Genomic DNA, 13,701 nt, shown 5'->3' with positions numbered 1-13,701 from the left:
CACACAGGCGGGTGCACTTGGGGGGCGGGGATGGGGTCTGTGGGGCTGGGGTTTGGGGCGGGTTGTGGGGCAGAGGGGGCTGTGGGGCGGGGTTAGGGGGGTGTCTATGGGGTTTCTATGGGTCTGCCCCCCAAGTGTGGGTCAGCCCCCCAAGTGTGGGGCAGGCTGTGGGGCAGAGGAGTGGGAGAGGGTATGGGGTAGGGGTCTGTGGGGCTGGGTTTGGGACGGGCTGTGGGGCAGAGGGGGCTGTGGGGCGGGGTTAGGGGGTGTCTATGGGGTTTCTATGGGTCTGCCCCCCCAAGTGTGGGTCTGCCCCCTAAGTGTGGGTCACACAGCGGGTCCTGGGGAGTGGGGATGGGGTCTGTGGGGCTGGGTTTGGGGCGGGCTGTGGGGCAGAGGGGGCTGTGGGGCGGGGTTAGGGGGTGTCTATGGGGTTTCTATGGGTCTGCCCCCCAAGTGTGGGTCAGCCCCCCAAGTGTGGGGCAGGCTGTGGGGCAGAGGAGTGGGAGAGGGTATGGGGTAGGGGTCTGTGGGGCTGGGTTTGGGACGGGCTGTGGGGCAGAGGGGGCTGTGGGGCGGGGTGTAGGGGGTGTCTATGGGGTTTCTATGGGTCTGCCCCCCAAGTGTGGGTCTGCCCCCTAAGTGTGGGTCACACAGCGGGTCCTGGGGAGTGGGGATGGGGGTCTGTGGGGGCTGGGTTTGGGGGCGGGCTGTGGGGGCAGAGGGGGGCTGTGGGGCGGGGGTTGGGGGGTGTCTATGGGGTTTCTATGGGTCTGCCCCCCAAGTGTGGGTCTGCCCCCTAAGTGTGGGTCACACGGGGGGGCCTGGGGTGGGGATGGGGTCTGTGGGGCTGGGTTTGGGGCGGGTTGTGGGGCAGAGGGGGCTGTGGGGCGGGATTGGGGGGTGTCTACGGGGTTGCTATGGGTCTGCCCCCCAAGTGTGGGTCTGCCCCCTAAGTGTGGGGCAGGCTGTGGGTCAGAGGAGTGGGAGAGGGGTAGGGGGGTAGAGGGCTGTGGGGCAGGCTGTGGGGCAGAGGGGGCTGTGCGGTGGGATGGGAGGGTGCCTACGGGGTTTCTATGGGTCTGCCCCCCAAGTGTGGGTCTGCCCCCTAAGTGTGGGTCGCGCAGGCGGAGGCGGGGGGGCGGGCCGCTGGCCATGGCGGGTGACGACGGTGGCCGAGCCCCTGGGGGTGGCGCTGGCCGGGGGGGGCGGCCCTGGGGGTCCACAGGCTCTTCTGTGGGGCCTGACCCACGGCGCCGCCCCACGGCCCCCGCCCCACGGCCCGGGAGCAGCGACCCACGGCGGGGGGAGCAGGTACCGGGACCCATAGATCTGCCCCATAGCGGGGCTGGGACCCATAGATCTGCCCCACGGCACCCTGGGACCCACGGAGCTGCCCCATAAGTGTGGGGAGAGGGGGGTTTGGGGGGCTGCCCCATAGATGTGGGACCCATAGATCTGCCCCACGGCGCCCTGGGACCCATAGATCTGCCCCACAGCGGGGTTGGGACCCACGGACCTGCCCCATAAGTGTGGGGAGAGGGGGTTTGGGGGGCTGCCCCATAGATGTGGGACCCATAGATCTGCCCCACGGCAGGGTTGGGGGGTTTAGGACCCAAGACTCTGCCCCATAAGTGTGGGGAGAAGGGGTTTGGGACCCAAGACTCTGCCCCATAAGTGTGGGGAGAAGGGGTTTGGGGGGCTGCCCCATAGATGCGGGACTGGCTGTGACCCATAGATCTGCCCCACAGAGCCCTGGGACCCACAGCTCTGCCCCATAAGTGTGGGGAGAAGGGTCTTGTGGGGCTGCCCCATAGATGTGGGACCCATAGATCTGCCCCACAGCGCCCTGGGACCCACAGCTCTGCCCCATAGCGGGGTTGGGGGGCCTGGGACCCAAGACTCTGCCCCATAAGTGTGGGGAGAGGGGGGTTTGGGGGGGCTGCCCCATAGATGCGGGACTGGCTGTGACCCATAGATCTGCCCCACAGAGCCCTGGGACCCACAGCTCTGCCCCATAAGTGTGGGGAGAAGGGTCTTGTGGGGCTGCCCCATAGATGTGGGACCCATAGATCTGCCCCACAGCGCCCTGGGACCCACAGCTCTGCCCCATAGCGGGGTTGGGGGGCCTGCGACCCAAGACTCTGCCCCATAAGTGTGGGGAGAAGGGGTTTGGGGGGCTGCCCCATAGATGCGGGACTGGCTGTGACCCCATAGATCTGCCCCACGGTGGGGTTGGGACCCACGGATCTGCCCCATAAGTGTGGGGAGAGGGGGTTTGGGGGGCTGCCCCATAGATGTAGGACCCATGGATCTGCCCCACGGCGCTCTGGGACCCATAGATCTGCCCCACAGCGGGGTTGGGACCCACGGATCTGCCCCATAAGTGTGGGGAGAAGGGGTTTGGGGGGGCTGCCCCATAGATGTGGGACCCATAGATCTGCCCCACGGCAGGGTTGGGGGGTTTAGGACCCAAGACTCTGCCCCATAAGTGTGGGGAGAAGGGGTTTTGGGGGGCTGCCCCATAGATGTGGGACCCATGGATCTGCCCCACAGCGGGGTTGGGACCCACGGATCTGCCCCATAAGTGTGGGGAGAGGGGGGTTTGGGGGGGCTGCCCCATAGATGTGGGACCCATGGATCTGCCCCACGGCACGCTGGGACCCACGGAGCTGCCCCATAAGTGTGGGGAGAGGGAACTTGTGGGGCTGCCCCATAGATGTGGGGGCGGAGGTGTGACCCCCATCTCTGCCCCACAGCACCGTCGGACCCCTAGCTCTGCCCCACGGCGCCGTGGGGAGATGCCTCTTGGGGGTCTGCCCCATGGATGTGGGGCAGAGCGGGACCCACAGCGAGAAGGGAGCCTCGGCCCCACGGCTCTGCCCCACGGCGACACGCGCCCTGAGACCCACGGCGGCCCTGCCCCACATCCCTGCCCCACGGCGCCGTGGGGCCCCACAGCTCTGCCCCACATCCCTGCCCCACGGCGACACGGACGCTGGGACCCACGGCGGCCCTGCCCCACATCCCTGCCCCACGGCTCTGCCCCACATCCCCGCAATGTCTGCCCCACGGCGACGGGAACCCCGGGACCCACATCCCTGCCCCACGGCTCTGCCCCACGGCGACACGGACCCTGGGACCCACATCCCTGCCCCACATCCTCCCCCTCAGCTCTGCCCCACGGCACCGTGGGTCCCACAGCTCTGCCCCACACCCTGCCCCACATCCCCGTTCTCTCTGCCCCACATCCCCCCAATCCCTGCCCTATATCGTACCCCACATCCCCCCTCAAACCCTGCCCCACATCCCTCTCTCTCTGCCCCACATCCTGCCCCACATCCCCCCAGTCCCTGCCCCACATCCCGCCCCACATCCCCCCCCTCTCTGCCCCACATCTCCCCCAGTCCCTGCCCCACATTCCCCCCTCTCTGCCCCACATCTCCCCCAGTCTCTGCCCCACATCCCGCCCCACATCCCCCTATCTCTGCCCCACATCCCGCCCCACATCCCCCCAGTCCCTGCCCCACATCCCGCCCCACATCCCCCCCTCTCTGCCCCACATCCCCCCAGTCCCCCGCCCCACATCCCCCCACATCCCTGCCCCACATCCCTCATCCCGCCCCACATCCCACATCCCTGCCCCATATCGTGCCCCACATCCCCCCCTCAAACCCTGCCCCACATCCCCCTCCTCTGCCCCCACATCTCCCCTCTCTGCCCCACATCTCCCCCAGTCTCTGCCCACATCCTCCCAGTCCCTGCCCCACATCCCGCCCCACATCCCCCCAGTCCCTGCCCCACATCCTGCCCCACATCCCCTGTCCCTGCCCCACATCCCGCCCCACATCCCCCCCCTCTCTGCCCCACATCCCCCTCAGTCTCTGCCCCACATCCTCCCCCTCTGCCCCACATCTCCCCCAGTCTCTGCCCCACATTCCCCCCTCTCTGCCCCACATCTCCCCCAGTCCCTGCCCCACATCCCGCCCCACATCCCCCCAGTCCCTGCCCCACATCCCGCCCCACATCCCCCCTCAATCCCTGCCCCACATTCCCCCCCCCCCACAATAAACCCGGGGCCGGAGCCGCCATTTTCCCGCCGGGACTCTCTTTCCCGTCGTGCGTTGCGTCGCGTCGCTCGCCGGATGACGTCACTTCCGCGCGACGCGCCTTTTCCGGCCCCACCTCGTGACGTTGCGTCACTTCCGCCGCGCCGCAGCCGCAGCCGGAGCGAGCGCCGCCGCCGCCGCGTGCGAGTGAGGGGGGGGGGGGGAATCTATGGGGCGGGATCTGTGGGGCTGGGGGGGATCTGTGGGGCCGGGGGGGATCTATGGGGCGGGATCTGTGGGGCTGGGGGGGATCTGTGGGGCCGGGGGGGATCTATGGGGCGGGATCTGTGGGGCCGGGGGATCTGTGGGGCCCGGGGGGGGGATCTGTGGGGCCGGGGGGGATCTATGGGGCGGGATCTGTGGGGCCGGGGGATCTGTGGGGCCCGGGGGGGGGATCTGTGGGGCCGGGGGGGATCTATGGGGCAGGATCTGTGGGGCTGGGGGGCATCTATGGGGCGGGATCTGTGGGCCTGGGGGGGATCTGTGGGGCTGGGGGGGATCTATGGGGCCGGGGGGGATCTGTGGGGCGGGATCTGTGGGGCCGGGGGGGATCTGTGGGGCCGGGGGGAATCTATGGGGCGGGATCTGTGGGGCTGAGGGGGATCTGTGGGGCTGGGGGGTGATCTGTGGGGCAGGATCTGTGGGGCTGGGGGGGATCTATGGGGCCGGGGGGGATCTGTGGGGTGAGATCTGTGGGGCTGGGGGGGATCTGTGGGGCTGGGGGCGATCTATGGGGCGGGATCTGTGGGGCTGGGGGGGGTCTGTGGGGCCGGGGGGGATCTATGGGGCTGCGGGAGATCTGTGGGGCTGGGGGGATCTATGGGGCATGATCTGTGGGGCTGGGGGGGGATCTGTGGGGCGAGATCTGTGGGGCTGGGGGAGGGGGATCTATGGGGCGGGGGGTGTGTGTGGGGCAGCGCTATGGGGCAGAACTGATCGAGGGCAGTGAAATGTGTGGGGCAGAGCCCCACTGCGTCTCACCCCATCCCCGTCCGTGGGTCTGACCCCCAACTCTCTGCCCCACACCCTGCCCCACAGCTCTGCCCCATAGGCCTGCCCCACAGCTCTGCCCCACACCCTGCCCCACAGCTCTGCCCCATAGGCCTGCCCCACAGCTCTGCCCCACGGCTCTGCCCCATAGCTCTGCCCCACAGCTCTGCCCCACGGCGCCACATCCCGCTTCCTTACCCCATCTATGGGTTCGGTGTTCCTTCTGTGGGTCTGACCCCCAACTCTCTGCCCCACACCCTGCCCCACGGCTCTGCCCCACATCCCCGCCCCACACCCTGCCCCATAGCTTGCCCCATAGCTTGCCCCATAGCTGTGCCCCACGTCCTGCCCTACAACATCACCCTGCCGCTTCTTCTCTCCCCATCTATGGGTCTCCTGTCCCTTCTGTGGGTCTGACCCCCAACCCTCTGCCCCACAGCCCTGCCCCACGGCTCTGCCCCATAGCTCTGCCCCATAGCCTGCCCCACAGCTCTGCCCCACATCCGCGCCCCCCATCTCCGCTCCACGGCACCGCCGCGTCTCGCTTACTCCCCCCATCTATGGGTCTCCTGTCCCTTCTGTGGGTCTGACCCCCAACCCTCTGCCCCACAGCCCTGCCCCACGGCTCTGCCCCATAGCTCTGCCCCATAGCCTGCCCCACAGCTCTGCCCCACATCCGCGCCCCCCATCTCCGCTCCACGGCACCGCCGCGTCTCGCTTACTCCCCCCATCTATGGGTCTCCTGTCCCTTCTGTGGGTCTGACCCCCAATCCTCTGCCCCACAGCCCTGCCCCACGGCTCTGCCCCATAGCTCTGCCCCATAGCCTGCCCCACAGCTCTGCCCCACATCCGCGCCCCCCGTCTCTGCTCCACGGCACCGCCGCGTCTCGCTTGCTCACCCCATCTATGGGTCTCCTGTCCCTTCTGTGGGTCTGACCCCCAACTCTTCGCCCCACAGCCCTGCCCCACGGCTCTGCCCCATAGCTCTGCCCCACATCTCTGCCCCACGGCGCCGCCATGTCTCGTTTCTTCACCACCGGCTCCGACAGCGAGTCCGAGTCCTCGGTGTCGGGGGACGAGCTGGTCCCCAAAGCCCCGGGGGGCAACTACGGCAAGTAAGATGTGGGGCAGAACCCCCTATGGGGGGAGAGAGGGAGAGATGTGGGGCAGCCCCACACGTCTCTGCCCCACGGCTCTGCCCCACACTTTTCTCCCCAGGCCCCTCCTGCTGAGCGAGGATGAGGAGGACACCAAGCGCGTGGTGCGGAGCGCCAAGGATAAGAGGTTGGGGGGGGGGGGAGCCGCCGTGGGGCAGGGGTTTGGGGGACCCACATCCCGCCCCACACCCTGCCCCATAGCGCCCCACACCCCGCCCCACATCCCGCCCCACACGCTGCCCCGCGTCTCCCTTCTCTGCCCCGCGAGCGCCCCAAATCCCACCCAACGTCACCACAACCGCCTCCCTCGGCCCCGTCTCCTGCCCCACACCCTGCCCCATAGCGCCCCACATCTCACCCCGTAGCTCCTCTGCCCCATAGCGCCCCACGTCCTGCCCCATAGGCCCTTTCTGTGCCCCACAAGTGCCCCACGTCACACCTAATGTCACCAGAACCGTCTCCCTGAATCCCTTCTCCTGCCCCACATCGCCCCCAAAACCCCCACCCCCTGCCCCACATCCTGCCCCACAACCTGCCCCACACGCTGCCCCACATCCTGCCCCACACCCTGCCCCACACGCTGCCCCACATTTCCCTTCTATGCCCCACAAGTGGCCTAAATCCCACCCAACATCACCAGAATCATCTCCTTCTGCCCCATCTCCTGCCCCACATCCCCCCCAAACCCCCCCACATCTCGCCCCACAGCTGCTCTGCCCCATAGCGCCCCACATCCTGCCCCACATTCCTCTTCTCTGCCCCACAAGTGCCCTAAATGCCACCCAACGTCATCAGAATCATGTCCCTGAACCCCCATCTCCTCCCCATCTCCTGCCCCAAACCCCCCCCAAACCCCCTCGTATCCCGCCCCACATCCCGCCCCACACCCTGCCCCACAGCCCGCCCCACACCCTGCCCCATAGCGCCCCACACCCCGCCCCACATCCCGACCCACACGCTGCCCCGCGTCTCCCTTCTCTGCCCCGCGAGCGCCCCAAATCCCACCCAACGTCACCACAACCGCCTCCCTCGGCCCCGTCTCCTGCCCCACACCCTGCCCCATAGCGCCCCACATCTCACCCCGTAGCTCCTCTGCCCCATAGCGCCCCACGTCCTGCCCCATAGGCCCTTTCTGTGCCCCACAAGTGCCCCACGTCACACCTAATGTCACCAGAACCGTCTCCCTGAATCCCTTCTCCTGCCCCACATCGCCCCCAAAGCCCCCCACCCCCTGCCCCATATCCTGCCCCACAACCTGCCCCACACGCTGCCCCACATCCCGCCCCACACCCTGCCCCACCGCTGCCCCACATCTCCCTTCTGTGCCCCACAAGTGACCCCCGTCCCACCCAACGTCACCAGAACCATCTCCTTCTGCCCCATGTCCTGCCCCACATCCCCCCCAAACCCCCCCACATCTCACCCCACAGCTGCTCTGCCCCATAGCGCCCCACATCCTGCCCCACATTCCTCTTCTCTGCCCCACAAGTGCCCTAAATGCCACCCAACGTCATCAGAATCATGTCCCTGAACCCCCATCTCCTCCCCATCTCCTGCCCCACATCCCCCCCAAACCCCCCCCAAACCCCCTCGTATCCCGCCCCACATCCCGCCCCACACCCTGCCCCACATCCCGCCCCACACCCTGCCCCATAGCACCCCACACCCCGCCCCACATCCCGCCCCACACGCTGCCCCGCGTCTCCCTTCTCTGCCCCGCGAGCGCCCCAAATCCCACCCAACGTCACCACAACCGCCTCCCTCGGCCCCATCTCCTGCCCCACACCCTGCCCCATAGCGCCCCACATCTCGCCCCATAGCTCCTCTGCCCCATAGCGCCCCACGTCCTGCCCCATAGGCCCTTTCTGTGCCCCACAAGTGCCCCACGTCACACCTAATGTCACCAGAACCGTCTCCCTGAATCCCTTCTCCTGCCCCACATCGCCCCCAAAGCCCCCCACCCCCTGCCCCACATCCTGCCCCACACCCTGCCCCACACGCTGCCCCACATCCCGCCCCACATCCCGCCCCACACCCTGCCCCACATCTCCCTTTTGTGCCCCACAAGTGCCCCAAATCCCACCCAACGTCATCAGAATCATGTCCCTGAACCCCCATCTCCTCCCCATCTCCCCCCCAAACCCCCCCCAAACCCCCTCGTATCCCGCCCCACACCCTGCCCCACACCCTGCCCCACATCCCGCCCCACACCCTGCCCCATAGCACCCCACACCCCGCCCCACATCCCGCCCCACACGCTGCCCCGCGTCTCCCTTCTCTGCCCCGCGAGCGCCCCAAATCCCACCCGACGTCACCCCAACCGCCTCCCTCGGCCGCATCTCCTGCCCCACGCCCTGCCCCATAGCGCCCCACATCTCACCCCACAGCTCCTCTGCCCCATAGCGCCGCGCGTCCTGCCCCATAGGCTCTTTCTGTGCCCCACAAGTGCCCCACGTCACACCTAATGTCACCAGAACCGTCTCCCTGAATCCCTTCTCCTGCCCCACATCGCCCCCAAAACCCCCACCCCCTGCCCCACATCCTGCCCCACACCCTGCCCCACACGCTGCCCCACATCTCCCTTCTGTGCCCCACAAGTGACCCCCGTCCCACCCAACGTCACCAGAACCATCTCCTTCTGCCCCATGTCCTGCCCCACATCCCCCCCAAACCCCCCCACATCTCACCCCACAGCCCCTCTGCCCCATAGCGCCCCACATCCTGCCCCATAGCGCCTTTCTCTGCCCCACAAGTGCCCCAAATCCCACCCAACGTCATCAGAATCATGTCCCTGAACCCCCATCTCTTCCCCATCTCCTGCCCCACATCCCCCCCAAACCCCCCCCAAACCCCCTCGTATCCCGCCCCACACCCCGCCCCACACCCTGCCCCACATCCCGCCCCACACCCTGCCCCACATCTCCCTTTTGTGCCCCACAAGTGCCCCAAATCCCACCCAACGTCATCAGAATCATGTCCCTGAACCCTCATCTCCTCCCCATCTCCTGCCCCACATCCCCCCCAAACCCCCCCCAAACCCCCCCCATCTCACCCCACAGTTCTTGTGCCCCATAGCGCCCCACATCCTGCCCCATAGCGCCTTTCTCTGCCCCACAAGTGCCCCAAATCCCACCCAACGTCATCAGAATCATGTCCCTGAACCCTCATCTCCTCCCCATCTCCTGCCCCACATCCCCCCCAAACCCCCCCCAAACCCCCTCGTATCCCGCCCCACAGCCCCTGTGCCCCATAGCGCCCCACATCCTGCCCCATAGCGCCTGTCTCTGCCCCACAAGCGCCCCAAATCCCACCCAATATCACCAGAATCATGTCCCTGAAGCCCCATCTCCTCCCCATCTCCTGCCCCACATCCCCCCCAAACCCCCCCCAAACCCCCTCGTATCCCGCCCCACACCCCGCCCCACACCCCGCCCCACACCCTGCCCCACATCCCGCCCCACACCCTGCCCCACATCTCCCTTTTGTGCCCCACAAGCGGCCCTCATCCCACCCAACATCACCAGAATCATGTCCCTGAACCCCTATCTCCTCCCCATCTCCTGCCCCACATCCCCCCCAAACCCCCCCCAAACCCCCTCGTATCCCGCCCCACAGCCCCTCTGCCCCATAGCGCCCCACACCCTGCCCCACATTCCTCTTCTCTGCCCCACAAGTGCCCCAAATCCCACCCAACGTCATCAGAATCATGTCCCTGAACCCCCATCTCCTCCCCATCTCCTGCCCCACATCCCCCCCAAATCCCTCCCCAACCCCCCCACATCTCACTCCACAGCCCCTCTGCCCCATAGCGCCCCACATCCTGCCCCATAGCGCCTTTCTCTGCCCCACAAGTGCCCCAAATGCCACCCAACGTCATCAGAATCATGTCCCTGAACCCCCATCTCTTCCCCATCTCCTGCCCCACATCCCCCCCAAACCCCCCCCAAACCCCCCCACATCTCACCCCACAGCCCCTCTGCCCCATAGCGCCCCATATCTTGCCCCATAGCGCCTTTCTCTGCCCCACAAGTGCCCCAAATCCCACCCAACGTCACCAGAATCATGTCTCTGAACCCCCATCTCCTCCCCATCTCCTGCCCCACATCCCCCCCAAACCCCCCCCAAACCCCCTCGTATCCCGCCCCACATCCCGCCCCACACCCTGCCCCACATCGTGCCCCACACCCTGCCCCACATGTCCCTTTTGTGCCCCACAAGTGGCCCTCATCCCACCCAACGTCACCAGAATCATGTCCCTGAACCCCCATCTTCTCCCCGTCTCCTGCCCCACATCCCCCCCAAATCCCTCCCAAACCCCCACACATCTCACCCCACAGCCCCTCTGCCCCATAGCGCCCCACATCCTGCCCCACATTCCTCTTCTCTGCCCCACAAGTGCCCCAAATCCCAACGTCATCAGAATCATGTCTCTGAACCCCCCATCTCTTCCCCGTCTCCTGCCCCACATCCCCCCCAAACCCCCCCCAAACCCCCTCGTATCCCGCCCCACACCCTGCCCCACACCTTCCCCCTGCCCCACAGATTCGAGGAGCTCACCAACCTCATCAAGACCATCCGAAACGCCATGAAGATCCGGGACGTGACGCGTTGCCTGGAGGAATTCGAGCTCCTGGGTCGGGCTTTCGGCAAAGCCAAGAGCGTGGTGGACAAGGAGGGCGTCCCCCGCTTCTACCTCCGGATCCTGGCCGACCTGGAGGACTACCTCAACGAGGTGTGGGGCGGGATGTGGGGCAGGACGTGGGGCAGGGTGTGGGGCGGGATGTGGGGCGGGATGTGGGGCGGGAAAGGGCAGGATTTGGGGAGAAGATGGGGCAGAGGGTGGTGGTTCTGGTCATATCGGGTGGGATTTGGGGCACTTGTGGGGCAGAGAAGGGGGGTGTGGGGTGGGATGTGGGGCAGGACGTGGGGCAGGATGTGGGGCAGGATGTGGGGCAGGATGTGGGGTGGGATGTGGGGCGGGAAAGGGCAGGATTTGGGGAGAAGACGGGGCAGAGGGTGGTGGTTCTGGTCATATCGGGTGGGATTTGGGGCACTTGTGGGGCAGAGAAGGGGGGTGTGGGGCGGGATGTGGGGCGGGATGTGGGGCAGGGTGTGGGGCAGGGTGTGGGGCGGGATGTGGGGCGGTATGTGGGGCGGGAAAGGGCAGGAGATGGGGAGAAGATGAGGACAAGATGGGGCAGAGGGTGGTGGTTGTGGTGATGTTGGGTGGGATTTGGGGCACTTGTGGGGCAGAGAAGGGGGGTGTGGGGCGGGATGTGGGGCAGGGGGCGGGGCGGGATGTGGGGCAGGGTGTGGGGCAGGATGTGGGGCGGGATGTGGGGCGGGAAAGGGCAGGAGATGGGGAGAAGATGGGGCAGAGGGTGGTGGTTCTGGTCATATCGGGTAGGATTTGGGGCACTTGTGGGGCAGAGAAAGGGGATGTGGGGCGGGATGTGGGGCGGGATGTGGGGCAGGGTGTGGGGCAGGGTGTGGGGCAGGATGTGGGGCGGGATGTGGGGCGGGAAAGGGCAGGATTTGGGGAGAAGATGGAAAGAAGACGGGGCAGAGGGTGGTGGTTGTGGTGACGTTGAGTGGGATTTGGGGCACTTGTGGGGCAAAGAAGGGGGATGTGGGGCAGGGTGTGGGGCGGGATGTGGGGCAGGACGTGGGGCAGGATGTGGGGCGGGATGTGGGGCGGGATGTGGGGCAGGATGTGGGGCGGGATGTGGGGCGGGAAAGGGCAGGAGATGGGGAGAAGATGAGGACAAGATGGGGCAGAGGGTGGTGGTTGTGGTGACGTTGGATGGGATTTGGGGCACTTGTGGGGCAGAGAAGGGGGGTGTGGGGCAGGCTGTGGGGCGGGATGTGGGGCAGGACGTGGGGCGGGATGTGGGGCAGGGTGTGGGGCGGGATGTGGGGCAGGAAAGGGCAGGATTTGGGGAGAAGATGGAAAGAAGATGGGGCAGAGGGGGGTGGTTGTGGTGATGTTGGGTGGGATTTGGGGCACTTGTGGGGCAGAGAAGGGGGGTGTGGGGCGGGATGTGGGGCAGGGTGTGGGGCAGGGTGTGGGGCAGGATGTGGGGCGGGATGTGGGGCGGGAAAGGGTAGGAGATGGGGAGAAGATGGGGCAGAGGGTGGTGGTTGTGGTGATGTTGGGTGGGATTTGGGGCGCTTGTGGGGCAGAGGAAGGGGCTACGGGGTGAGATGTGGGGTGCTATGGGGCGCTATGGGGCAGAGGAAGTGTGGGGCAGGATGTGGGGCGGGACGTGGGGCAGAGAAGGGCAGGATGTGGGGCAGGAGATGAGACTCAAGGAGGTTGTTCTGGTGACGTTGGGTGGGATTTGGGGCACTTGTGGGGCAGAGAAGGAGGATGTGGGGCAGGGTGTGGGGCGGGATGTGGGGCGGGATGTGGGGCAGGGTGTGGGGCAGGGTGTGGGTCACTCTATGGGGCAGCCGTGGGGCAGTCTATGGGGCACAGCGGGGCGGGATGTGGGGCGCGGTGAGGTGATTTTAGCGATGTTAGACGGGATCTGGGGCAGAGAAGGGGGCTGTGGGGCGGGGATGTGGGGCGGGGATGTGGGGCGGGGATGTGGGGCAGGCCGTGGGGCAGTCTATGGGGCAGCCATGGGTCCCTGCCCCACAGCTGTGGGAGGACAAAGAGGGGAAGAAGAAGATGAACAAGAACAACGCCAAGGCCCTCAGCACCCTCCGGCAGAAGATCCGCAAGTACAACCGCGACTTCGAGACCCACATCGCGGCCTACAGACAGGTGTGTGGGGCGGGATGTGGGGCAGGGTGTGGGGCAGGGTGTGGGGCAGGGCGTGGGGCGCTATGGGGCAGGGTGTGGGGCAGAGGGAGGAAGGATGTGGGGCTGGAGATGGGGCTGAGGGAGGTGGTTCTGGTGATGTTGGGTGGGATTTGGGGCACTTGTGGGGCGGAGAAGGGGGATGTGGGGCTGGATGTGGGGCTGGGTGTGGGGCAGGATGTGGGGCAGGGTGTGGGGCGGGGCGTGGGGCGCTATGGGGCAGGGTGTGGGGCAGAGAGAGGGAGGATGTGGGGCGGGAGATGGGGTTGAGGGAGACGGTTCCGGTGATGTTGGGTGGGATGTGGGGCACTTGTGGGGCAGAGAAGGGGGATGTGGGGCTGGGTGTGGGGCAGGATGTGGGGCAGGGTGTGGGGCGGGGCGTGGGGCGGGGCGTGGGGCGCTATGGGGCAGGGTGTGGGGCAGAGAGAGGGAGGACGTGGGGCGGGAGATGGGGCTGAGGGAGGTGGTTCTGCTCATGTTGGGTGGGATTTGGGGCACTTGTGGGGCGGAGAAGGGGGATGTGGGGCGGGATGTGGGGCAGGGTGTGGGGCAGGGTGTGGGGCGGGGCATGGGGCGCTATGGGGCAGGGTGTGGGGCAGAGGGAGGGAGGATGTGGGGCGGGAGATGGGGTTGAGGGAGG

The 13,701-nt window shown here is 67.2% G+C and overlaps 1 protein-coding gene across 1 annotated transcript in view; it reads left to right on the top strand.

The window, feature by feature from the left end:
* The first annotated feature begins 4,216 nt into the window (after positions 1 to 4,216).
* Positions 4,217 to 13,701, top strand: part of LOC141478134 (eukaryotic translation initiation factor 3 subunit C-like) — a 35,868-nt gene continuing 26,383 nt past the window's right edge. The window contains exons 1-5 of the mRNA XM_074167268.1: positions 4,217 to 4,256; positions 6,058 to 6,214; positions 6,318 to 6,383; positions 10,799 to 10,988; positions 12,900 to 13,025. Coding sequence (XP_074023369.1) covers positions 6,117 to 6,214; positions 6,318 to 6,383; positions 10,799 to 10,988; positions 12,900 to 13,025 — 480 coding nt within the window. The 5' untranslated portion in view covers positions 4,217 to 4,256; positions 6,058 to 6,116. The remainder of the gene's footprint in view (positions 4,257 to 6,057; positions 6,215 to 6,317; positions 6,384 to 10,798; positions 10,989 to 12,899; positions 13,026 to 13,701) is intronic.

This window comes from Numenius arquata, unplaced genomic scaffold (genome assembly GCF_964106895.1).
Source record: "Numenius arquata unplaced genomic scaffold, bNumArq3.hap1.1 HAP1_SCAFFOLD_485, whole genome shotgun sequence".
NCBI lineage: Eukaryota > Metazoa > Chordata > Aves > Charadriiformes > Scolopacidae > Numenius > Numenius arquata.
The sequence above is the reverse complement of the archived record's forward strand: the minus strand, read 5'-3'. Positions and strand labels throughout refer to the sequence as shown.